This window comes from Dipodomys spectabilis, unplaced genomic scaffold (genome assembly GCF_019054845.1).
Source record: "Dipodomys spectabilis isolate Male_0828 unplaced genomic scaffold, ASM1905484v1 ptg000197l, whole genome shotgun sequence".
Lineage (NCBI taxonomy): Eukaryota > Metazoa > Chordata > Mammalia > Rodentia > Heteromyidae > Dipodomys > Dipodomys spectabilis.
In genome coordinates this window covers 16,829,744-16,857,248 of record NW_024870874.1, presented here as the reverse complement: position 1 = coordinate 16,857,248, position 27,505 = coordinate 16,829,744, and the positions used below count along the sequence as shown (strand labels likewise).

At 39.5% G+C, this 27,505-nt stretch overlaps 1 protein-coding gene across 4 annotated transcripts in view; it reads left to right on the top strand.

Moving 5' to 3' along the window:
• Positions 1–26,642, top strand: part of Cep41 (centrosomal protein 41) — a 47,185-nt gene extending 20,543 nt beyond the window's left edge. For 2 of the 4 annotated variants that reach the window (XM_042696068.1, XM_042696070.1), the window contains 9 exons: positions 3,748–3,795; positions 7,943–8,004; positions 9,439–9,508; positions 16,657–16,801; positions 18,809–18,960; positions 19,354–19,421; positions 21,124–21,238; positions 23,317–23,532; positions 24,191–26,642. In XM_042696068.1, the coding sequence (XP_042552002.1) occupies positions 3,748–3,795; positions 7,943–8,004; positions 9,439–9,508; positions 16,657–16,801; positions 18,809–18,960; positions 19,354–19,421; positions 21,124–21,238; positions 23,317–23,532; positions 24,191–24,339 (1,025 nt within the window). In that variant the 3' untranslated portion in view covers positions 24,340–26,642. Of the gene's footprint in view, positions 1–3,747; positions 3,796–5,242; positions 6,017–7,942; positions 8,005–9,438; positions 9,509–16,656; positions 16,802–18,808; positions 18,961–19,353; positions 19,422–21,123; positions 21,239–23,316; positions 23,533–24,190 lie in introns of those variants that run through there. The other 2 variants (XM_042696069.1, XM_042696071.1) reach the window with 2 other exon arrangements.
• Positions 26,643–27,505: the final 863 nt, after the last annotated feature.

Here is a 27,505-nt window from a genome sequence, read left to right as displayed (position 1 = left end):
TCCTTTATCTTCTCCTGAGTATTTTCTAATAGCTCAACTTATTTGCTTTTATTTGGTATTTATTTCTGTCTCTTACGTCAAAGGAAGAAATATATGGAAAAGGCTTTGACAAACCAGAAAGCACTGCACACACGTATAACTTATTAAGGTTAACAAAGGACCACTATGTCTCTTCTCACTCTTTCTGCTGCTTCTGAGCCAAAGAACTTTGCTGTAGAGGAGGGAAATATTGAAGAAAAAATAAAGCCATGAAGTTGTCTCTTAGCAACTGAGTTCGTGCCTTATAAATCTTACACAGTCTAGATTGCTGTTCTCAGACTCACTTGCTTTTCTTACAGATTCAGTGCAAATAATGTTATTAGAGAAACACTGGGAAAAAAAAATCTAATGAATGAGTTACTCAGTGAATCGATTGTACTCTACCTTTGCACAGGACTATTGATGTAGTTGTGTTGTTTCTTTCTCTTGATTCTAATTGTAAGACTTTTGTTCCACAGCTTTCATTGTAACTTAAGTGGTAAACAAGCTAGAAGATAAATATCACTTTATACATGTCTAGATTGCCTGAGTCAATACGGGTGGTATGGGTATACCATTATATAATGTTATGTAATTAACATATGTGCAAGCAGTGCACATTTTGAAGAAACTCAGGTGTGGAAAATCTCAAGCCAAGTTTGGGCGTGATGACTTATATTATAAAATAACTTGCTATGAGGAGTTTTCAAATGGTAGATCCGGATGGTAGATTTCACTCAGCAAATTGTTTTGCAGGGTCTCCTCTACCAGACAATGGGAGAGATAAAGATTGTGTGTGCGTGCGTGTGTGTGTGTGTGTGTGTGTGTGTGTGAGTGTGTGTGTGTGTGTGTACGCACACATGTGTATGGACACAGATAAATAATCTTGGGCTTTCCGTCAAATGAGGTAGATAAGGCAGCCCAGTCAAGGCCCGTGATGAATGCCTTGTGAGTGGCAAGCAGAATGCTGGAGGAGTTAAGAAAAGAAAAAGGTCACTTCCAGCAGGAAGAGCTTAACAAAGTGATGTGTTAGAGAACCTGAGACTCACAGACTGTTTGTCAGGTTTAATAATTAAGGCCAGAGTGAAGAGGCATTTAGGTTGTTGCCATCTTCAGTACTTGGGCAAGAAATTAAAACTAGGCATCAAGCAATGAGGCGCTGTTGACTTGTTTTTCTTATCTAGAAAACTTGGGCAGTACTATACAATTTAGGATTTAAAAAAATTAGTTATCTGCTATGTTAAGAGCTTCTTTTATATAAAAGACATGTTTATAAATTGTGAAGTTGATATATTTCCAGTCTTTGCAAAAGGTGTTCAGAAACTATTTCCTGATAGGATTAGGTACAGTAAGATAAGACATTTTGTATAAAATAAAGTAAAATTCTACTTTTCATACTTCCTAAAATCATTTTTAGGGATTGCAGGCATCCAACCATCTTATTTCTCCAGTGGAAGCAATGTGGGAATTGTCTGTTCTCTTTTCTCCCCCATATTTGGAGAGAATGAATGTCTACAATGAAAAGAGTTCCTTATTAATTAGCCTCCTTAGATTTGTGGGTTCTTTTGTCAAATATTTGCATAACTTTGCAAGAGATTTTGTTTTTCTGCCTTCTTCTTTAGTAGGAAAAACAAATGATGAGCAGGACAGCTTACATCAGAGCATTGTGACAGTCACAGTTAATTTTAGACACTTTTTAAAAAGTCAAACTGCTATTGATTGGTAATGCAGTATTTTAACAATAAAGATGACATGAAGAGGGTTTGCTGTTGTTTTCCATCCTTAGGGAATTTATAACATCAAATGGTCCTCATCCATTGTGATGAAGGATGTAGCAATTCCTACAAATTTACCTTATAATCCTGCTTTTAAAGCAAGGGCTGCGGGTGTAGCTTAGGATGGAGTGCTTGCCTAAAATATATAAGGCCTAGGGATTACTCTCCAGCAATGCAAATAATAATAATAGTAGTAGTAATAAAGACAGCAAGATAATAACTGGAAAAGCCAGGTGTTTTGTGAACCATATGAGAAACAAGGAGGCTGGGAAGTCACTGGACAGATTGGTAAGCCTAGTTGATTAAAGTTTTCTGACTGGACTTCCTGAAGCATCCCTCACCCAATCAGATAAGTGCCACGTCCTCAACTGGGAGAACTCAAGAACATAGACCTATTCTGTCATATATGCTAAAAATAAGATAAGGAGAAGCTGGACAGCATGCTGACAGCATTCTGACTTGCCATCTTCTACCCTTATTGTGTCAAACAGGCAAGTCTAGGCCTAGCTGCAGTGTTGCATAGGAGAAGAGGGATGTCCCGTAGTTCTGGTCACTTCTCAGGTCAGCTGTGAGCTAAGAACCTAGAAAAAAGATCACATTTGGTTCTAATCCTATTCTTTGGTGGCTGGGGCCTTCTTTTGACATACTTATTGTCCCTCGAGAAAGCCTCAGGCCTAAGCTGCCCCGACTGACTGAATGTCTCTGGGAGCTTCTGAAGGACACAGCTGGGTCTAGGATTGCCCGATTATCCTCCTTTCCAGTCCTCGTACAGGCTGTGTATGGCTAAAGATGAACAAAACAAAACAAGAACTAGATTTTTATTCCCTAATGAATTCATGGTAAAAAAAAATTAATAATAAGGTGTTTTCTTTTAAAAAAATGTATATTGTGTTTTAGAGCAAGGATTTTCTTCCTCTGCTTCTCACCCAAACACAAAGAGTTGTCAAAAGTAGTCCTTCTAGGTATCAATTAATGCCATTAATTGGAAGCATTTATTTGGTCTAAAATTGGGTCAGTCTATCTAAATCCTCTCAAGACTTAAAAAGTTAGGAGCATGATTTTAGAAATGAGGAATTATTTTGAATGTTTTTCTTTTGCCATATTTTCAGGTGCCAGATACAGCTTGGTATATTGAATTGAATCAAATCATAGCATGCACAATTTTTTAAAAAAAATAATAGCTTCTGGCTTGAGAGCTAGAATTGAATTCATTCAGAAACCAGAATGATCCTGGAGCAGTTATAAAGTATGAAAGCTCTCCAAACCACTTTGGCTAGAACCTCTTATTGTAGAACCAGACCATAAAACATAAGGGCGGGGTCCTCCACACAGTGGTGGGAATCTGCTGTTATTTCTTAGCAAATCAAGTTCATGGTGAATAGAACATCCAGACTGTGTGGTCTGGTTGAGGCTGCAACATCAGCATGAATAGCAGAACATCAATTTCAGGGAGAGGAGGTGACCATGGTGACAAAATGGAGGGGAAAGGGTTGCTTGGGTAGCCTCAAGGGCACTTTTTGCACAGCCAAAGAACATTGCCTCTTTCTTGCTCCTTCTTTTTTTCACACACACACACACACACATACACACACACACATTATGGGGAGATATAGGAAGGAGGAAAAGCCTTGATTCCTAAAAGAAAAAAGATTCAAAGATAGATATAAAATATCATCAGTGTTTCTTGAGACTGATAAATGTTTGGCAGGATGTACCCCACCTTAAACATATTCAACCAAAACATTTCCCCTTTGCTTTCACATATTTGAATGATGTTGTGTCATCCAAAAGACAGCTTATTGTGTGTGTGGCCCATTTGTCTCCTGTCCAAAGTCCCAAAGGAATAGGACAGGCAAGCTGGGGGAGAGGAGGTACTTGCTCTTCACTTGATTTTCACAGCTGTACTCATTGTCTTTCATTTAAAGCTTTCCTAAAATTCTTATTTTCTTTTTAGGTAACAGTATGACAAAATACATTGAGAAGCTAGAAGAGATCAAAAAAAGTGAGTAACCCCATTGATGGCTTGGGGAAATGGAACGCTGTAGTTGTCTCTAAGCTGGTCATCCACTAAGCACTATGCTCTGCAGCTGACGTGTGGCGAGCTGTGGGAGTCAGGTGAGCCTGGCAGGTCTGGAAGGATGTGGGAGACACTGGGAACCCTCTTGGCCAGCTCCTAAGCCTAGCCTATGGTCTGAGCTCTGCCCAACTTACATCCCATAGGGAGTACAAATGTGGGAATGTGAAATGAACTCTGAAGCAATCAGTACCCTGGCTGTTAGTTTCACTGTGCTACAGTTTTCATGGCCTTTTGAGAGTACTTAGTCTTCTCTCTCTTCTTTTGGTCTGCCTGAGCCAGGGTAATAATATCTCTCTTCATAGTAACATTCTTATGAGTATAACTTAGACAGTATTCATGAAAGACTAAGAGGTCTGAAAAAGAAAGAGTTTGTTCTTCCTCTTCTACATTATCCATTCATTGCAGCCTGTTTTCCTTTCACTAAAAGTCATATTTCATGCACATCCTTTTCAAAAGCTAATCTAAAAAATAACTAATATTTTGTGGAGTTATCTTGCTAGTCACTGAATGCATTGCCCTTGTACAAAAATCATATTTTTCTTCAATGTGTCCAAAACTGATGGATAATGTACACAGCAAGGCCAGAATTAAAGTAGTCAAATCATCTCTGATTCTAAGACTGGTTTGCTCATATCTTAAGTAGAGAACCCAATGCTAGAGGACCAGCTAGCTAATGGTAGTAAAGAGGTGTTTGGATCCCAGTTTGGAACTTGCCTGTGATAGTAGATCCTTCTTGGAAGAAAAAATCTGAAATCTAGAATCCTCCAGAATTTTCCTTCTAAACACACTAGACCTTTTTATTTAAAATGATAATGTTCCTTTTGAATTGCTGCAGTATGGGAAAACCTGAGACAGTAGATATGGACTCAAGATCAGCTTTCTGCTTAATACCTTTACTTGTCTTATTGAGCTAGAAGAGCTGGCTGGCATTATTAGATACTTTTTAAAATTTATGCCAACAGGATCCTTCTCAGACATTTCACATTATTATAGAAGTATAGATGAAACATGTCAAATCTCCAAATTATGAAAAGAACCTTATGTACTCACCTCCACTTCATGGCTGCCATCCTTAAGTTATCTAAGGCAGGCCTTAGGAACAGCCAGCCGGTTCCTATTTGGGTTTGTGGTCTCTTTGACTCCCTTCCACTTGTAGCTGAATGTGAACCCACATGTCTTCAGCAGAAATTTGTCCCGTCAAAATGCCTTGTTCCGCCCAGATTGACAAAAGCTTTGCTTAAATCATTTATTTAAAAGTCCAGTGTGATTTCTTGAAAACCTAAACCTACATGGAGATCATCTCCCAAAAGAAATAATCTTGGAACAGAGCCCTTGAAAAAAAATGCTTCCTTCCTTCTAAAGAAGTTCTGGGCTTCCGTTCCTTTCACTTTGATCACACACGTTGGGCTCATTCGGACAGAATTCTGTTAGGTCTGTTTGGGAGCTATCTTCTTCTCTTCCTCTGTTTTTAGTTTTGTGTGTTCTCTTGGGTCAGAAGGGAGGAGAACATTGCCTTGTTTTCTGACACCCTAGACCCATCCCTGTGCTTGCCTTACCTCAGTTGCCACGTCCATCTGAAATTGCAAACCTATTCTGTTACTTCCTTTGATTGGCCTTCTACTTCAAGTCCAACTTCCTTTTCTTTGCTAATAACGCATTTTAACAGCACCCTGAAAACGCAGAAATCCTTTGTAATCTGAACATTCTTTCAACTATGCCTAGGGAAAATAGATGCTCTGTGTCTATTGACTGTTTTACAAAGCCTATTCTTGGGGCCTAGTGGTTAAATGATACTGTTGGACTCAGTGTGAAACATCCTAGATAGTCAAGTCTCTGTCCTTCCAGTAACTCGAGAGAGGCCAACTCAGACCCTGCACTTACTAGAGAAGCAAACCTTGATAGTGTCTCTGAGCTGGGATTATCTGTCTCTAACACAGAGTTTGAGAGAAGCCCCGCTGCAGAAGCTCCATTCTTAAAGCTCTGTTCGCTCTTGGGAGGACAGACTGACAGAACCTTCCACGGCATCCTTTATATAAATTTATATATAATTTAAAACTTAACTTTAAGACGTCTAGTTTGATCTTTTATCTCTGCAAAATAATGTCAGAAAGTCCTACTGATGGCTGTCCTTCCAAACCAGAACCAGGTATGTACGCTCATTATGCAAGGGGCTGCCAGTATTGGTGCTAAGGACCACAGGATTACCAACCACAGGAGATAGCAAAGTCTGGGGTTTGCTTAGTGTAATCTGTGTTTATTCGGAGGGGATTTGAAAGTGTACATTTTATGCTTAGAAGTATTTCAAACTATGTAACCATACAGAAAGAATATTAATGGATAAATGTCAAACTACAAACTACTTGAAAGCTATTGACAGTTTCTCCCAATTGATTTATTGCTGTTTTGATTCTAATAAGTGAATTCACACAAGTTGGTGGCATTTGAGGAAAAAGTCTGGGTATTTACTGGTACTTTTTGAGAGTCTGTTCAGCTTTTTGGATCTGTACCCTGGCAGACTTGGGCAGTTTTATTGTCCCTGGGTTTGTTACCTTGTTGTATTCGAAAGAGACTGCTCTAAGAATATTCTAGGAGTAATCATCTCTTTTCCAAATTTCTCTATGACATTTTAGGACAGAAGGCTATTATTTAAGGTAGTATCATTTCCTGATTAATAAATATTAAGGTATTTGGTAAACCAACCTTATATTACCTATCTTCCATCCAGTGTGGGCTGGTTTTTGGCAAATTCATGGTACTCATTAGTGATACCAGGTAAATGATCTTACATATATGTCATCCTTTCCTTGGTTGCTAGGAATCTTGGTTTATGAGATATATAGGAAAGGCCATAGCAGTTATCCAGCCAAGCTTTAGTACTTCTTTAATAGTGAAGCTGTATTTAAAGAGCTAGAGATACCCAAATAAAAAACCTAGCAGAAGGAGGGATTTTCAGAGTACAGTGCTGAAAACTCTTCACTATTACTAGTTGTCTTCAAAGAAGTTTAAGGAAGCTAACTTCTAACCTGCGTCTATAAGTAGATACTAGATACAGTGAGATCAGCTCAATTTTTACAGTTTAATATGATAGAAAGAATTATCAACACAAGTATAAAAAATGTCCCCATTTGGGTTATATCTCAAAAGTATAAGTGTAGTACTGATTAAATATTGATTGGCTGGTTTTTAGTTTATTTTAATTGTGGCAAATACACAACACATAAATTTACCATTTAAATCATTTATTGGTTTTAAATATATTCTCATTGTTGTCAACAAAGATCTAGAATTTTCTCAGCTTGCCAAACTGAGTAGTTTAATTTGAGAGAGAGAAACAGATTGACTGACTGACAATAATATGAGATTGTCAGGACCAATCACATCCTGTGCCCTGCACATATATACAAGTGTTGTTCTATGTGTCCAGCAGAGCTGGCAGCCACAGGAAAATTACTGCTGTCTTTTGAAGCCAGTCAGAATAGTAGGGTATAAATGCCTAGCCAGCTGTTTGGCCCAGGGCAACTCAGCTTCTCTGGGTCTCTGTCCTTATTTGTAGGTGTTTATTCCCTGCTTTGTTCTCAAAAGGGATTGGATGCGGTTTACAAAAACTCATAGCTACAGTAGGAGCTCAGTAAAAAGAAAATTCTTTCTGACTTATGAACAGAAAAAAGCAGGAAAATGAAAAAATGATACTATAACCTTTCCACCTCATTTTAACGTGATATGTGTGTATATCATATATATATATATTATCAGCTTGTTAGAGAATTGAAAGATAGGGGCTGGGAAGGTGGCTCAGTGGTAGAGAGCTTGCCTTGCATGCTCGAGGCCCTGGGTTCGATTCCTCAGCACCACATAAGAAAAAAGCCAGAAGTGGCGCTGTGGCTCAAGTGGTAGAGTGCTAGCCTTGAGCTGAAGAGCTGAGGGACAGAGTTCAGGCCCAGAGTTCAGGCCCCACGACCGGACTCCCCCCCCCCCCCCAAAAAAAGAGAGAATTGAAAGATAGAACTCCATGACTAGAAAGCATTAATAGCTCTAAGAAAGGAAAATCAATCTGTTTTATCCTGCTTTTCAGATTATAGATATAAAAAAGATGAACTTTTCAAGAGACTGAAAGTTACCACTTTTGCCCAGCTGGTAAGTGTCGTTCCTGTTGAGTAAAGACTAATCTGTGTTGCTCTACATGGCATTTCTAAATGTAGCTCTAGGACTTTTTATAGTGGGGTTGCTTCTGATTCTTGCATTTCACCTGGGAATGGGTAAGTTGGTTTGTAGTGTGTATGTTCTTTCATGAGGATGGTGGAATTTTTTTTCTGTAAGAATTCTGTAAAGAAGGTATGTTCTGTTCATCAGATTTATGGTTTCAACTTTATTTTTCATTATACATTTAACTTGATATTTAGAATCTATAATTTTGGGTTCAGGGTTGTTTGGATATATTTTCCTATGGAAATCAAGTGATTTCCCCTTTCTTATGACTCTTCTAAATTGTTCTTCTATGAGTTGTTACTTTGGGCAAGTTATTTTCTTCTTTCATTGGAAAATTATGGACAAAGTATTTCAGCAGCCCCAAATAAGAGTGGTGTTTGTATGATTCAACTTGGATTTGGGACCATATGAACTATGTTCTGAGATTTGTTTTAAAAATGAATGGTATGGAGCTGGGAAGATGGCTCAGTGGTAGAGTGCGTGCCTTGCATGCCTGAGGCCCTGGGTTCGATTCCTCAGCACCACATAAGCAAAAAGAAAAAAGCCGGAAGTGGCGCTGTGGCTCAAGTGGTAGAGCACTAGCCTTGAGCTGAAGAGCTGAGGGACAGCGCCCAGGCCCAGAGTTCAGGCCCCATGACCGGACCCAAAAAAAACAAAACAAAGCAAAAACTCTAAAAATGAATGGTATGGCCCGGCACTGGTGGCTCATGCCTGTAATCTTAGCTACTCAGGGGACTGAGATCTGAGGATCCAGGTTTGAAGCCAGCCTGGGCAGGAAAGTCCATAAGACTCTTATCTCCAATAACCTACTCAGAAAAAGCCATAAATGGCGCTTTGGCTCAAGTGGCAGAGAAGCTCAGGGACAGAGCCTAGGGCCCTGAGTTCAAACCCCAGGACCAGCAAAAAAAAAAAAAAAGAACAATGTGTTAAAGTATAAAATACTTAAATCAGTATATACATAATTACATTTATTTCTTCATTATATAGAGAATTATCATTATCATTTACTCTATTATAGGTCAGTAATTATATTTTCAAGAAATGACATTCAAAGGCAAGAATAAATACAGATGCAATTTTAAAAGGTCTAATTCGTGTATCTTGTCCTAAATTATCGTTTAGATCTTAATCCTTAAGTGTAATGTTTTAAACAAATCTTTTCTTCTGGAATCTTCATCTATGGTGTGAGTACCACTTTAAAAAGTAAAAAGACCTGAAATTCGGACTCCAGTTGAGGATACTAATAGATTCCTAAATAAGATATTTTTGATGTTTAGTTTCCCTGTTTTGGTAAAAGATAGACTTGTTTCTGTTTAAAACAAAGCACCCACACGTCTGTACCTTTTATTCTTTCTCTACCAGGTTATCCAGGTAGCTTCCCTATCTGATCAAACACTGGAAGTGACAGCTGAGGAGATTCAGAGGCTCGAAGGTAATGAGAAATGAGGATGTGGAAGAAATGACAAATTGACCATTTGACTACAATACTTACTATATACCTTTCCTGGTGTGTTCACAGGCACTCTGGACTTGGAGGTGTCTACTTGGAATTAGATAGTTTCTCTCAGAGAAATGCTGTCTGGTGCTTGAATCATTAAGTCTTAACTTATCCAAGAAAGCCATCTGGTTTTCTGGCTTTAACACATATACCTTTCAATGTTTCAGATGTGATTAATATATTATTTATTTTATTTCAGTAAAATTTTAGTACCTCTATATGCATATGGTCACAGAATTCAGTGCTCAGAAACTATAGAAATGACAAAACAGCTCCTGATTGTATGGAATGCATAGTCATGAGTATACACATAAGTATATGTACCTGTGGTGGGGTGAGGGAAGATTGATAACTACATAAAATTACTAATGTGGCAGAATTTAACGAAAGAATAGAAAGCAATAATCATTTGTTGCGTATGCATCACTAGGCACTTCACATGAGTTTTCTTATTTAAACTCTTTGACAATTCTCAAAGAAGGGCATACTTCATAAACAGAAGCCTAGGATTTAAAGATTAAGTCACTTGCCCAAGGTAGTAAAGCTTGTAATGAATGGATCTGGGATGTTGATGTATCTCTGGTAGTGACCATTATCATCTCACTTCATCATTAAGGATTCTGGAAAGTTCTTGGGAACGATGCACGTTGCTGTGGGTGTTCTGAGGAAGGACAGGTCTTTCCAGTTAGAAGACCAAGGCAGGCTTCCTTGAAGTATTTGAACTAAGCCTTGGAGGGTTGCGAGTTAGAGATGAGAAGTTATAAGCCAAGGGGCATCCTAAGAAGGCACAGAGGGGAAAGGACGGGCAAGCATGCAGGCAGTGGAACAGACCGGTCTGGCTGTGGTCTAAGGGAGGATTGGGCACTGGGGGAGAGGGAAAGCTGGAAAGATAAGCAGGCTCCAGGTTTCCTTTCTTAAATACCAAGTGGAAAATAAAACCTCTGTAGTTGTACTCTCACAGAAAGAATACACAGACTTCAGGTCTTGATTTTATCCTGAAGTACTCTGCAATCAATGCGTGCCTGTTTACTGAAGGGGAATGTGTTTGTTAAAGTTGATGTAGGTCAGGAATTTGACTTCTGATTTCAAAGACAAGTTTCTCAGGAAGTCTGAACACTGGTTTTGTGGGACTCAGCTGTCATTTCCCTGGGCTGGTTTTTGTTAGGCAGAATAAAGAGAATCTGAAAACGACAGGAATTTATCTTTAACAGATGCCTCTTCCACGGCAAAGAAGTAAGGGCTCTTTGTAACAGAGATAATTTAGTCTTCTCATACAAGTACTCTGAATTTTAACCAGGTTATATAAGCACCTACATTTTGTCCTTTAATTCATTGTTGAAATTGCAGCACCAGAACATATGGGCACAAGCAATTTTCTCCACTGAGATGAATTTGTACAGCAAAATAGGCTCTGGTAAAGTAGGACTCCATAATGTGAGAGTAATATTAGTGTTTTTCTAGTGCTCTACACAGATAATAGCTCACTCAGAAGTGCCTGTAGAACAGATTGTATCTATATACATGTTTTGTTACCTTTGAAGAATATAAAAATCTTCTTTTATAAATACTTAATGCTTTTTCCTGACTTAAAAATGTATTTCTAATAAATGTAAAAACTGGCAAAAAATACATAAAGATAATTACAACAAATATTCACCATTGAGATTATTTTGGTCTACTTTTTCCCACCTAGTTTCTTACCCCTACCAAATCCATACTCCCTGAGTAGAGTTATTATGTTTTGCTACTTTTAATGAACTTTTTTTTATATGTCATTAAATAGACTTCAACAGCATGACTGTGTAGTTATATAACATCTGTCTTTGGGAATATACCATAATTTAATTATTCTCCCATTTGGGGCAGTTCTTTTCGGTTTTTCACATGCTACATTGTGTGTGTGTGTGTGTGTGTGTACTTTTATATTGTGTGTGTGTGTGTACTTTTATAACTCTCATTGTTCCCTAAAGATAAATTTCAGATCATCAAAGGTAGAACCATTGCCTCACTGTCACAGTGTGGCTATACCAGACTGTGTTACTATCAGGAGTGAAGGGTAATACCATGTCTCCCTGTCCCAGCCACTGCTGAGTAATTACCGTTTAAAAAAATAACTGTTAGTTCAATGGATGAAAATGGTATGTAATAATTTTATTTTTAATTTATTTGATAATATTGAGCTATGTATACATACATGTATGCACATGTACACATGCATGCACATATTACTGTTTGTATATATTTCTTTTAAGGACTTTTGAACTAGTTAATTTTTGTGCCTATGCTGACGCTTGAACTTAGGGCTTGTGCACTGTCCCTTAGTTCTGTTTGTTTTTTTTTTCACTCATGGCTGACACTACAACTTGAGCTACAACTCTACTTCAGGTTTTTTGGTGAACCATTGGAGTTAAGAGTCTCATGGACTTTCCTGCCTGAACAGGCTTAGAACTGAGATCCTCAGATCTTATCCAGTTGAATAGCTAGGATTATAGATGTGCCACCAGTGCCCATCTCTCTTTTAAGGACTTTACATGCCCTTTCCCACTTTTTTCTTACTAGGATGTTTATCTATTTTTTTTGGGGGGGGGCAGTCTTAGGGCTTGAACTCAGGGCCTGAGTACTGTCCCTGAGCTTCTTTTGCTCAAGGCTAGCACTCTGCCACATGAACCACAACACCACTTCTGGCTTTTTCTGTTTATGTGGTACTGAGGAATCAAACCTGGGGCTTCATGCATGCCAGGCAAGCTCTCTACCCCTAAGCCACATTCCCAGCCCTATTTATCTATTTTTTTAAAAATGATCTGTAAGAGCAATAATAATAATTGATATCTCTATACAGTAGAAGAAATACTAGGTTGGAACAAAGGAGAAATATCTTTACTTGATTACTTGTAATCAAGTAAAATGAATGCAACAGCAAAACAAAACCCCAAAGCATAGAACAGTATGGATGGAATTCTCAAGGACATATGAAAAAAGAGTGGGAAGTAAAATATATGCAAAAGGACATAGCATTTTATTTCTGGAAAGAGAGTATAGAAAGTAGTTCCATTGCAGGAATTGCCTCAGGGCTTCCAGGTTTGCCATAAGAGGAAAACCTCCTTTCCATATTAAACATTGTATATTGTTTGTAATTTACTCTGAGCAGATGACCCTTTGTTAACTAAAGAACTAATTTTTTAAAAATGCAAATTAAGTATATTAATCTTTGTTACAGATTTTTTTTACAATTTGTTATTTATCTTTAATTTTCTTTGTGTTGGTTTTTGACATGCATTTTTACCTACTCTCCCTTACTGGGTTTTCTTTTATTGCTTTAGATTTATGATATCCAAAATAAGATAAAATAACTATTTTCTTTTATTGGTATATTTAGTTCATCTTTTTTGTTGTTGCTTTTTTATATTTAAACCATCTGTTCTATATTTTGATATGTGATGTAAAGTGATTATGTAAATTTGATTTTTCCAGATAATTGAGAAATTTACAACCTTGTTTATTCAGTAGTTTTTTGGGGTTTTTTTTGTTTTTGTTTTTGTTTTATTTGTCAGTCATGGGCCTTGAACTCTGGACCTGGGTTCTGTCCCTTGCTCTTCTGCTCAAGGCTAGCACTCTGTCACTTGAGCCAAAGAGCCACTTCCGGTTTTCTGGTAGTTAATTGGAGGTAAGAGTCTCACAGATGCTCCTGCCCGGTCTGGCTTTGAACCATGATCCTCAAATCTCAGCCTCCTGAGTAGCTAGGATTGATTACAGGCATGAGCCACTGGTGCCCAGCTTATTCGGTAGTTATTTTAACCACTGATTTGTTATGTGGATGAATTAACTTTTTATGTCTATTCCAGGATTTATTTCTGTGTCCTCTATCATGTTCTGTTGTGCTGATTATAGTTCTGCACTGTATTGGTCATTTGCCTTTCCCCACCAGTTTCTATCTGATAAAGCAGGTTCTCCAAAATTACCCCTAATTTTATTTTATTTTTTTGTTGTTGTTTTTTGTTTGGGGGTTTTTTTTGGGTCTGGTCGTGGGGCCTGAACTCTGGGCCTGGGCGCTGTCCCTCAGCTCTTCAGCTCAAGGCTAGCGCTCTACCACTTGAGCCACAGCACCACTTCTGGCTTTTTTCTTTTTTTTTTTTCTTTTTTTTTTTTTTTTGTCTTTTCTTTTTTGGTACTGGGGATCGAACCCAGGACGTTGCACTTGCTAGGCAAGCGCTTTGCCACTGAGCTACATCCCAGCCCTCTGGCTTTTTTCTTTTTGCTTATGTGGTGCTGAGGAATCGAACCCAGGGCCTCATGCATGCAAGGCAAGCGCTCTACCGCTGAGCCACCTTCCCAGCCCCCTAATTTTATTTATATGTGCTTGTTGTTGAAATTCTTTTTATTTTGCTCTTGTGCCAATACTGTTGCTTGAACTCAGGGCCTTGCACTCTTGCTCAGCTATTTTGCCCAAGGTTAATGCTGTATTACTTGGCCCAGGCTTCCACTTCTGGTTTTTTACTGGTTAGGGATACAAGTCTCATGGTTTTATCTGCCTACGTTGACTTCAAACCTCATTTCTCAGATCTCAGCCTCCTGAATAGCTAGGGTATAGGTGTGAGCCATTGGTATCTGGCTTATCCTTAAAATTCTTTACGTTTTTAATCAGAATTACCATTAAGGTAACATTACCATTAAGGGTAACACTTAAATTTGGGAAGGATCAACCTTGTTTCACTTTCAGTCACTAATCAGGAATACATATTTTGTATTCTCTTCATTGAGGTCTTCTTTAAGGCCCCTAAGAAGAAGAATTATAAATTCTCTAAAGGACTTAAAAGTTTTGTATAGGTCTTTTATAGTTGTTTTAGTTTTATTCATGGTAGAGTCTCCCTTATAGCTCTAGTTATTGTAAGTGAAATGTTTTTCATGTTGTTTTTTAATCAGTTTATAGGGAAAATGTTGCTTGTTGATTTGCAGATTTAAAAAAAAATTATTGCTCTTAATCTTACAGCATTCTCTTAAAGTTTCTAGCAACCATATGAAAATTAAATTTACTATCTGCTTAATACTAAAGCTTTTTATTTCTATTTCTTCTCACATTATATTGTTTAGAACAGCAAGTTTCTAAACTTTTTTATCTTAGTCTTCCTTTCTAAAAGTTACTGAGGATCTCGAAGAGCTTTGGTTTATATAGATTTTAGCTATTAAAATTTAATGTGTTAACATTTTAAACTGAGCCAGGTGCCAATGGCTATTTAGGAGGCTGAGATCTGGAAGATAGAGGTTTGAGAGGTTGGAAGCTAGCTAAGGTATAAGGGTCTGAGAGAATCCCTCTCCAAAATAACCAGCAAAAAGCTGGGCTGGAGGCATGGCTCCAGCCATGATAGAGAACCAGCCAAGCAAGCATGAGTCCCTGAGGTCAAAATCAGATACTAGCAAAAAATAAAAAAAATTAACAAACCTAAGCAAACTTAAACAATGTTTATTTCACAAGCTAGCCTCATAAACATAAAACCTTTTTATGTGGTACTAGGGAACAAATCCAGGGCCTCATGCATACTAAGCATGTGTTGTAAAACTAAGCTGCAGCCCTGGTCCCTAAAATACATTTTTGTGAAAGATAAAACAATTTTCAAAACAAAATTTTTGAGGCATTGCTTTACAAAGTTTGCAAATCTCTTTGATGTCGGCTTTTATAGAAGGTGGCTGGTCTGCTATCTGTATCTACACAAGTCTGTTAAGTCTGCTGTTGGGCTGACATATCTGAAGAAAATGTGACTCACACAGTAGTGTACTTGAAAGAGGGAGGAATATTTTAGTAGGCCTTTCACATAACTGGGGTATTTTCCTTTGGCACTACACTAAAACTTGACAACTAGTTGTTTCTGCAAACTTAGCTCCAGTGGAGAATCTGAGATCATTATCAATGAACTTTTCATACTCAGTTCATTTGAAGTCCATTGATCTGTCTTGGACTTTGAATGAATCTTTTACCCAGACATGTTTTTATCCTATGCACTGGTGGTTTGGAAAGGCATCTTTTCACTAACCTGTGAAGATCTGAAACAAGTATGGGGACGCAGCTTCTCATACTTCAGCTCCTGATAACAAATACAAGTTCCAAAATTCTGATTTTTGCTCAAAATCTCATCAACAGATATAATCAGCTGCTTTTTGTTTCGTTTTGGGGTTTGTTTTTTGTTTTGTTTTGTCAGTCATGGGGCTTGAACTGAGAGCCTGTGAACTGTTTCTGAGCTCTTTTGTTCAATACTACTGCTCTACCACTTTGAGCCACAGCTCCACTTCCAGTTTTTGAGTGGTTATTTGGAGATGAGAGTCTCTAGGGAATTTTTCTACCCAGGCTGGTTTCGCACTGCAGTCCTCAGATCTTAACCTCCTGAGTAGCTAGGATTACAGGTATGAGCCCCTGGCACCTAACACCATCAGATGTTTTTCTTGAAATGACAGACTTATTAATTCACTTTTGAGAAAATGTCTGTCAAATACTCAAGTCGAAGTAAGCAGAGTTTCCTGTCAGTTTTCTTACCAAGACAAAGTATTTATGGCAAAAATGGCTGGCTCAGCTGCAACCCAGCAAGTGCTTTGACATTTTTCCTTAAGATAACTACAGTGCTTAGGTACATAACAAACCCAATTATACATGGACTCACATTTCATCACTCAGAACACTGTACTTCAGGGTCAAACTTAATAAAATGATTAATCATGGCTTTATCAAGGACATCTTTAGTATTTATTTACTGTGAGAGCATGCTGTTGTGAAAATAGGATTGCTGATAAAATTTGGTGCCACTGCATTAATGCTTGCTAAGGTGCTAGCAGTTTTATCCAATTGTTATTTCATACCATCAGTGTAGATATCAACATCATGAAAAAGACATCTGATGAAGATACTTTCACTTTGGATACCTCCCACAGTTCTTGAGGATTCCTGGGTATCCCAAGTCCTAACTCTCAAACACCGGAGTGTTTTAAAAACTTCTAGAACAACTTAATAATGCTATTAATATTCCTTTTTCTTGACTTGATTTTAATGGAATTACCTGAAGTTACATTTGAATTATTTCTTCATTTGCACAATTTAGACAATGATTCTGCAAACTCAGAGCCAGATGCGGAAATCTCTACTGGAACCAATGGGAAAGGGAGCCCGGGAGAGCAGTCACCCAGCCCTGTCCAGTTCATCAACAGCACAGGAGTGGGGGAATCCAGTCGCTCTACTCTTCAGAGGTGCTCTTGTCTGATTCGTTTGTTCACCACATTTTACCTTCACATTAATCTATTGATGTAACTTTAAAAACAGAAATGGGGGCTGGGAAGGTGGCTCAGTGGTAGAGCGCTTGCCTTGCATGCCTGAGGCCCTGGGTTCAATTCCTCAGCACCACATAAGCAAAAAGAAAAAAGCCGGAAGTGGTGCTGTGACTCAGTGGTAGAGCGCTAGCCTTGAGCTGAAGAGCTGAGGGACAGCGCCCAGGCCCAGAGTTCAGGCCCCACAACCGGACCCAAAAAAAAAAAACACAGAAATGGCAGTAGTGACATTCCAAATGTTAGTACCAGCCTTTCCATTCCTCTTTGTATAAATGCTACCTCCTAAATCTGTTTCACAACATTCTTAACTGAGTCAGTATAATACTACATTAATAAGAGTATTAATTTTCACTCCCTGGTTCCATTCTTCTCAGCCTTTCTACAGGTAAGTTCATTATTAGAACTTACATTTCCAAGTAGTTTTTTTTTTTGATTCACAGTGTAAATTTTATTCTCTTTTCTGTCTGCTGTAATTCATAATTGCCCTGTCTAGATTCAGAAAAACACAGTGCCTCCCAGAACACTCTGGTACAGAATAGGTGCAGAGAATACCAGAAGACTGGTATTGCTTCTAAAACTGCATGTGGTTTGTCCTTCTTACTCCATGGACTTCATTCCATGTGGCACTTTTTCACACATATAAACTTTTAATTGTAAATCTGGGGCTAGCTTTCAGTACAAATCTATTCCTTCTACTAGTAAAATAATTCTACAGAGAAACTACATTCTACTAGAGAAAGAATTGCTCTATCAATCAATACCACTGTGGGCTTTTCCTCCTTACTTTTGTGAAGGAACTCATAAAAATGTATTCAAGAAGAGATAGGCTAACAAAGCTTCCGTTGAGGATACAGTTCCGTATCAAATAGATTTTCTTCTTGGGTTCAATGAAATAGGCACCTTTTTGGCATAGAGTTTGTGTTTTGGGAAGTAAATGTAGAATATGTGTGTTAACATGTCCTAGGAAAATGGCCATCTCCTTACTCCACATTACTTGCCATTTTGTTCACAGCTCTTGGTTTTTTTCAGTCCCTGGATAATTTTCATATTTTCTTTATAGTATGATGGTGACGACTGTTAGTAGTTTAATGACATTAGAAACAAAACTATCCTTTATTTTAACCAAAGCCTTCATCATTACATGAATGCCACTAAATATAAAAAGCCTTTCCAACTTCAACATTATAACATGTAAATGGAAGTAAGTGCAGAATACCATTGAAAGTGTTGAAGTTCAGTGCCCAGATTGAATAGGTCATTGTGTAAGTACTGTCATGCATCCCTTAATGATGAGACATTCTGAGAAATGTATCATTAGGTAATTTAGGAACATCACAGAAAGTACTCACACAAACTAAGATGACTACAATATCACTAAGCATTATTTTATAAATTAGCACCATGTATACATTGACAGGAAAATCATTATATGACACATGACTGTGTATGAAACACTATTGTCACTGTATATTATGTTTCATATACATATAAACATCTTTGGGTTTTTTTTTTCATGTCTTGTCAACCTTATTCTTTTTCTTGCTTTATTTTTTTATTCTTTGTTCTGCTTTCTTACACCCCTTGAAATTCTCTTGGATCAATTTTATTCCTCTCTGAGTGCTGACCTTTGCTGGCGGGCAACATGTGTCTATATTCTACCCTCTTGGCTTGGTAGGTAGTTAACCTAGCTTCACATTGTCTTAAGGTAAGTGTGGACACTCAGGTCCCCTCCCGGGTAGGAATCCTAGGATTCTGCATTCAGCAGAACTCAGAACTGAGACACTGTAACTATTTACCTTTTTCCTTTGAGTTGCCTTTTTTTTTTTTTTTTTAAAGACATTGAGCACTCATCTCCCCATTCTGAAGAAATGCATTTGACCTTTAAGCCACTCTCCCCTGACTAGTTTCTGCTGACTTTTTCCCTTTTAGTGTTATCAGTGGTGTTGGGGAACTGGATCTAGACAAAGGTCTAGTGAAGAAAGCAGAGCCAAACACCAAAGACAGGCCTTATCCTGACTGCCCCTTCCTGCTGCTAGATGTACGTGATAGAGATTCCTACCAGCAGTGCCACATCATTGGAGGTAAGGGAACAAGGGCTTTAAGTGAGTGCCTCCTGGGAGCAGAGCCTGGCCTAGCATTCAAGTAAGCTTAACCCCAGCCCAGAGACAGCAGATAGGGAAGATGTGTGTGTGCCAGATCCATCCTAGAAATCCTGGAGTTGCCTTCAGCATGAACTCTAGAGAGCCTGCAGATATCCTCCAGCAGGTCAGGGGCCCAGCATGACATGTGAACAATGACGTGGACCTTCATGCTTTGTTCAGAGTGCCCAGTTTCCTTTCATTCACTGAACTATTTAGGTTTATGGCTACCGATTTTGAAAGTATATTGACCTTAGATTTTAAGCCAGCTAGGAACAAGGGCCAAGTTGTACTGAAAATGACAGCCTTCCTAATAAACTTTTCTTCTCTTTGTAGCCTACAGTTACCCAATTGCAACTCTCTCTAGAACGATGAATCCTTATTCAAATGATATTCTTGAATATGTATCCTTCGTTGTATTTTAAGGAGTTGGATGGTATAAGAACTGTAAAAGGCAAACTTACTGTGATTCCTGCCCTGGTAAGAAAACTGTGAGAGGCCTTTGACGCCAATCAGGTTAGCCTGTTTGAGACTAAATTCCCAGCAACTGCTAAGAATCTTGTTAAGGCAGATGCTTCCAAACATACTGCCTGGGGCCAAAACACATTAGGTTAAGGGCTGTGATCTGTTGAGAGTCAGTCCTGAGACTTTTCTTCCTCTAGAAAGCTTAGAATCTAAGAAGCAAATGTTTTCTATTTTATTTTTTGCTTCTTCTTAAAATGTTAATTTTTTCCATTCATAGAAAAACCATACAAGGGGCTGGGAAGGTGGCTCATTGGTAGAGTTGCTTGCCTTGCATGCACGAAGCCTTGGGTTCCATTCCTCAGCACCACATAAGCAGAAAAAAACGGAAGTGGCTTAAGTGGCTCAAGTGGTAGAGCACTAGCCTTGAGCTGAAGAGCAGAGCTGAGGGACAGCGCCCAGGCCAAGAGTTCAGGCCCCACGACCGACAAAAAACAAACAAAATAAAACATACAAGTAGAAGATAATTTAAATACTGAAAAATAAGGGGCTGGAGATGTGATTCTAATGGTAGCACCATCCTAGCAAGTGCAAAGCTCTGAGTTCTAACCCCAGTACTTCCAAAAAGAAAAAAAAAATTAAAACTGAAAAATATAAAAAAGAAAAAGGAAATCCCTCATTACACAAGTCCTATTATGTCATTGGCACATTTTATTCCAGACTAATTTCTGTGTGTATGGATATTTTTCTCTTGCAAAGTTGAAGTCTTATTATATATTTAATGCCTTGATATTTTTCCACGCTTCCCCATGCTCTTTATAAATTTCATTTTTGATGCTTTGTAGTAATTCATCTTCAGATTTACTATAATTTATTTCGGATGTTTTGGTGGTTTTGCCTTTTTTTACTATTGTAAAGAAGGCTTTTAGTGGTACATGGGACATAGAAGTTTTTTTATTTACTTATTTATTTATTTTTAATTTTTTTTTTATCAGTTTCGGGGCTTAAACTCTGGGCCTGGGCACTGTCCCTCAGCTCTTCAGCTCAAGGTGAGCGCTCTACCACTTGAGCCACAGCGTCACTTCTGGTTTTCTCGTGGTTAATTGGAGATGTGTCTCATAGACTTTCTTGCCTGGACTGACTTCAAACCTGGATCCTCAGATGTCAGCCTTCTGAAAGGCTGGGATTCCAGGCATGAACCTAGTCTCACAGACGTTCCTGCCCGGGCTGGCTTTGAACCATGATCCTCAGATCTCAGCCTCCTGAGTAGTTAGGATTACGGGCATGACCACCGGTGCCGGCTTATTTATTTTTAAAGTGGATTTTATAGTATTTACTTTTCAGGATGGGAAGGATGGAAGAATTAAAGAGGAAAAAGTATGTAACTAGTGCTATTTTAGACTGTGTTAATTCTAGTTCATTAACAAAAGAACACCAGCTTGTATGGTTTCCACTACCAAAGAACCCCAGTGGCTGCCAGTATGATGGGGCAGAATGAGCTCCTTGAATTTCCTGTCCTCGTGTGCATGAGCCAGATAGGTCTATGTCCCTGGGGCTGGTGGGGGGGAGGGGTGTGGGAAGGGGGCCGTGTCTTATAATCTAGAAGCATTAGCTCAGTGTTTAGAACCTTAACTCATCCCTTAGAAAAACGCCCACGGCAAGATTATCATTCTGTACGATGACGATGAGAGGCTGGCCAGCCAGGCAGCCACCACCATGTGCGAGCGCGGGTTTGAAAACCTGTTCATGCTTTCCGGAGGTGAGCAAGACAGCATTCTGCATAGGACTTCCCAAATGAGTCTTTGAGCTCACAGCCTTTCAAGCCACCCCATCAGCTTCCTCTGCCCCGTGCTCTAAATGTAGTGCTCAGCAAAGAGAGAAAGCCATACTGGCTGCAAGTAGCCAGTTATGTGAAGTGTCTGTTAGTTCTAGCAGCATATGCTGTGAGGTGGTTTTTTTTCTGACTGTGGCAGTTTTATTTTTGTTTTGTATTTTATCTTTTGGTGGCACCTAAGTTTGAACTTAGGTCCTTGCCTTGATATGCAAGTGCTCTGCTTCACGAGTCACATCCCTATGCCTTTTGCTTTTATTAGGCTTTTTTGTTTGCTTTTGTTTTTGTTTCTGCCTGTCTTAGGACTTGAACTCAGGGCCTGGGTGCTGTCCCTTAGTTTTTTTGCTCAAGACTAGAACTCTACCACTTAAACCACAGCTCAACTTCTGGCTTTTGGGTGGTTAATTAGAGATGTGTCTCACAGACTTTCTTGCCTGGACTGACTTCAAACCTGGATCCTCCAGTGTCAGCCTTCTGAAAGGCTAGGATTACAGGCATGAACCTAGCTACTTTAATTTGTTTTTCAGGTAGGATCTTGAACTTTTGCCCAGACCAACCTCAGATCATGATCCTCCTACCTTTACCTCCTGAGTAACTAGGATTTTAAGTGTGTACCATGTAAAATTTTGTTGTGTTTATTTTGTTTTGCGGGTTTTTTTTTTTTAGTTTTTGTTTTTGTTTTTTGAGAAAGAGCTTTGCTAGCTTGGTCTAGTCTCTAGTCTCAAACCTATAATACTCTTCCTTCAGCCTCCTGAGTGCTCAAATTATAGGCATGTCCCACTATGCTTAGCTAGAACATGTTTTTAATTCCTAAATTAACTATATTGCTTCAGGGCTCTATAAGAATAGTAAAGACTTGAGCAAAAGGAATTCTCAGAATCCCATGTAACAATCCACACTCTCTGATGTAATTTGTTTTATGGTGAAACAGGATTTCATGGCCTTGTTGGCTCAATTTGATGACCAAAGATTAGGAGATACACAGGCCAAGTAGGGCACCAGTGGCTCACACTTGTGATCCTAGCTACTTGGGAGGCTGAGATCAGGAGTATCACAGTTCAAGGCCATCCTGGGTATATGCAGGGGATCCCTTCTGAGCCAATAGCTGTGCACAGTGGCTTGCAAGTATCATTCTGGACATGTGAGAGGTTAAGATGGGGAGGATTACAGTTCCCAGCCAGCATGGCTCAATGAAAGAAGTTGGGCATGGTATTTGTACCTGTCATCCCAGCTATGAGAGGAAACCTAAAAAAGTAGATTGTGATCCAGGCATATGTGCAGGCAGGAAATAAGATCCTTTTTCAAAAATAACCAGCATAAGCTGGGTCCCAGTGGCTCACACCTATAAACCTAGCTACTCAAAGTCAGGCTGGGCAGGAAATTCCATGAGACTCTTATCTCCAGTGAATCACCAGAAAACTAGAAGTGGAGCTGTGGCTCAAGTGATAAAGTGCTAGCCTTGAGCAAAAGAGCTCAGAGACAGCACCCAGGCCCCATATTCAAGCCCCAGGACTGGCACAAAACAAACTAACAAACCAGCAATTTGAGTGACAGTGACTCATGACTGTGATTCTAGCTACTCAGGAGGCTGGTATCTGGAAGACTGACACTCAGAGCCAGCCCAGGCAGAAAAGTCCAAAATAACCAGCATAAAGCTAAGTTGGAGGTGTGGTTCAAGTGGTAGAGCACCAACCATGAGCAAGAAAGCCAAGTGAGAGTGTAAAGGTCCTGGTTTAGGCCCTGGTACTGGCACAATATATACTATATAACTACATCTCTCTCTATATATATATAGCTCTCTCCCCCACACACACACACATGTAAAACTAGCACCAACCAAAAGGCTGGAGGCATGGTTCAACAGTAGAATGCCTGCCTAGAAATACAAGGCTCTAAGGCCCTGAGTTCAACCCTTAATACTGCATTAAATAAAAGACACAGACTTGTTCTACGTCTGGTGTGGCCCCACTATGTTAATCCTACTTTTTGTGGTAATCTGTTTCCAGGTCTGAAAGTCTTAGCTCAGAAATTCCCAGAAGGACTAGTTACTGGTTCCCTGCCAGCCTGTTGCCAGCAGGCTCTTCCTCTTGGTTCTACCCGGAAACGATCCAGCCCCAAAGTGCCGACCTTACCAGCTGAAAACAAATGGCGATTCACCCCAGAAGACTTAAAAAAGATAGAATATTATCTGGAAGAGAACCAGGGTCCTGCAGACACCTCTAGTAAGATATTTTGCCCTTTATTTCCTGTGAAGCCTGAGAGTTGCAGCTTTGACCATCACCTTATACGAAAAGCTTCATCTTTACATTCAGGTTCTGAAAATATCAGAGGCTGTTGAATGTGATGCAGGTGCTGGGGCCTGGTGTTTCTCATAATGACAAGAATTAGGCAGTGAACACAGACATGGAAGAGAGGGTCTTGCGGTCAAAGTGTGTATCTTAAACAGAAGCAAGGAACAGAGCATCAGGGTTGACTCCTTGGAGTTCCTTTCTTTCTGCTGCTTTGGGTAGATTTTAGCCACTTCCTAGAGCCTTCCTTTGTCTTTTTATTTTCCCTATGGCTTTTCTGCTTTCTCTGCTAGTCACCCTCATCCTGTCTGTCTCTTTCTATTAAGGAAGGAGTGAAAGACTGCCCAGGTTAGTGGGGGATAAGGGAAAGGAAGAAAGAACAGCTATCTGGGCTCCCCTCCATCCCTGCTCCATCCCCCAACTTCAGATTGATCTCAGGGATGAGGAGTAGATAATCATTGGCCCAAAGTAGATGCTGCACCGACTTCATTAGCTTAAAAGTGGTTGTGGACTTCATTAGCTTAAAAGTGTACTTGGCTGATCATGCCTGGAACCACTCTTGCATCTCTGCTCCCCATCTTGTTCCCTTCAGGCCGACTGAACCAGAGTAACTCCCAGGGAAGAGACTCCAAGGTGCCTGCTTCCCGCACCAGTCAGAGCCTGCCAGCCGGGACCCCTGCCAGCCACTCCAACCCTCGCACACTCAGCAGTGGACACATCCAGGGCAAACCCTGGAAGTAGACTTTGTCTCACGTAGTCAAATAAATGTTTCCCCTCCTCTCAGAACCCTGAGCTTCCCATGTTGGTCATTTTGTGCAGTAGAGGAAAGACGGTGGTATGGGATAGGCCCTCCTCCCTCTCTCTGTCTCCACCTCTTCCTTCAGCCAGCTGGGAAGGGACTTTGACAGATGACCACAAAAGCCAGAGGTGTAACAGGCTCTAGAGTCCTCCCTGTGTTTACAGAATAGTTAAGCCTTTTGAGTCTGGATAAGGAAAAAGGACACCTCCACCCCTTAAAAAAAGAAACATATATATATAAAAATAAGGTTCAGCTTGTTTGGTCTATACCCAGTGGTGTTTTGTAAATACTTCAGTCACATCTGCTGGTGTGTTCCTCCCAACCAGTTTTTTTTCATTCACTATTGAATTCCTGGAAGATTCTCCAGGTGGGCTTGGCGCAGGCCCCTGTCCCCCAGGGCCGCACAGGCCCCACACCAAGCACAGGCGCTGGCTGAGGCTTGTTCAGCCCGGCATGCTGCAGGCTCCATTGGGAGTTCAGAAGCCGCTCGTTGCCTGTGAGCTGGACTCAGTTTTGCAATTTTGTCGAAAAGCTCTGCACTTAACTGAATGTTCTCTCCAGTTTCAGTTGATTCCCGGGGCCATCAAGGGGTAGGTTCGGCTGCCCTCACACCAGAAGGATCCCATAGGATGGCCTGGCCATGGTACAAGCCTGTACTGAGAGCCCCTAGAAGCCACCACAACCACTGAGGGCTGTGTGTTGCTATCTCAGTTGTAAATTTCCATCACCTGATTTGGGTCCATCCATATGAGATGGGTGGAAATCACAGCCACTTGCAAAAGACAGCTTTGCTCAGGCAATTGGGAAACACAATAGGTGAGGGGGACTTTAGAGTCCTTTGTCAGGGCTGACAACCCCCATAAGCCCTTGCTTAAAAATACAGTATTAGTCTAATTGAGTAATTAGTGCAATTTCCTGCTTGCTTTTCATTCTCATGGCTGAGCTGTGATTAGGAGGTTGTGATTATAGATTCTGGTTTGGGCCGGAATTTTGAATCAGCATTAATTGAATTGCTAGATGACTGACATTCATTCTATTTAATTGGGGGAACAAAAGACCTCAGGTAAGGATGAGGAACTCGGAAATCACATGGAAAAGGAAAAAAGCCTTGTTAATTTTTATGGTCTGTGATTGTAGCTGTGATAAGAGACTAAGGAATAAATTGTGCTCTTTGTCATGGCAACCAGCTTCTGAAAAGCCAACTGAAAATTGCCCATCCTTAGGTGGTTCCTGCTGCTGGGTAAGATTTGCCTTAACAGTACTATTTTCTCATCACCAAAAAGAAAAAGAAAAAGCACACCACAGTATTTCTAGCATGAGGACTGTGTTTGTAAGAGAAATAAACATAATAAATATCTCTTGGAGACATATGGAAAAATAACTCCGATTCAGTCGAGCTCTGTTTCAGAATGTGTTTATTCTTCTCTACTTGATTTCCAAAGTGCAACATTTTCCGAAGCTTTAGAAATCAAACAAACCAGGGACATTGTTCAGATGTCAAGCCGTGCCCAATTTTCCACAAGATTCAAGAATCTTGTATAAAATTCAGCCAATGTACACATAGCTTTAATGAGGAGCTTGTCATGTTTCCCCATAAATTTATTGCCTGAGAACTTAGTTCAGCCTTTTGCAAATGCCAAAATGCTCTCTGGCTTTTTATTTTCTTTACAGCACAGATAGGAAAATGCAAGTGTTTCCACACTCAGCTTTCCCCTAGCATGGACAAGATTTTCAGCCATCTTTGACACGTATAGGTTTTTAAAGAGAAGTGTTTTTCTCTGTAACAAAGTTGTGGGTATGCCATTTTCAAGTTGGCTAGTCAGGAGATTAGATTTCCCTACCAATTCTGTTTTGGAAATAACAGATAGTTAGTTCCCCTTCGTCCCTCTTCAAGCTGTTAATGATAGAAACTGTTGGATATATGTGGAAAGCCACTTTAACTACCTTTTTATAGCTGCGGTGAATTTACCTAGAGCAAGCTAGCAGGATGGATATATTTATGTATGTTTTCTCCTTAGCACTTTGCCCTGTTGGTTAAAGTTTAAATCTTCAAAAGGCCTGTTGTGCTTCTATGTGTTGTGTGCTCAGCAATACTTACAGATGTTTTTTACATGCTCCAGATAAGTCCCTCTAACGTTCTGCTTTACTAGTTTTTTCATTAGGTTATTTGACATGTGTTATTTAAATGATCAGTGATACTTTGTGCGATTATGAATGTTGAAGATTAAAGAAACATAGTTACTAATTTGTCGTTTGCTATTAATGCGCTGAAACCTGCCAACGTCTCTCTTCCTCTCTGTCAGGATGATTTGGGATGTCCCTGGAGAATGGTGTGATTTGAAAGTATGCCTCTTTGTATAAATGAATCAGGAAATCATTGCAGTTAGAGCAAAACACTTTAGCGCTCTAGTTAGAAGGATGGGGTCTGGAGAGAGCTCAGGCAGGGACCAATGGCCACTTTGAACAGATTGTAAAATTGTTTTCTTGCCAGCATTTCAGAGACTGACAAGCCGCTTTCCCTGGGGACTCATAACCTCTGGGAAAGAAGGTGCTTTATGGATATACAATAGCTTTGCCCAGCAACAGTGATAGCAACTGTTTAATAACATGCTAAATGCCTCAAAGAGGTATGTATGTTAAAAAAAAAAAAGGAATAAGGGGAGGAAGGAAACAAGGAAGAAGAGAGGCAAAGGAGGGGAGAGGGAGGAAGAAGCCACAGCACTTGTTGGAAAACAATGAGAATATCCTGAGCTATAATAATGTCAAATTCAATCTACTGAAAACTGTGGACAGTCAGTCACATCCCTACAAACGATTTTCATTTTTCACTGTAGTAGAAAGTCAGGGCCAGCACTATCGTATTGGACTTGGTGTAGACTGGAATAAAAGAGAGTAAATAATGTTCATTAGTTGCTTAGATTTTTTTTCCTGGTGTTATTTAAACTAACAAAAATATCTTAAGACTTTAAGCTATTCACCAAGTAAACAGAACAAAACAAAATTCTTCTCTTAATTCCCCCATGGGATATAAGTGAAATTAGAGTCCTAGGCTTAAGGAAATGTGTTGGTGATATTTCTTAGGTTGGCTTTAGTTGCTGCCATGTTGTT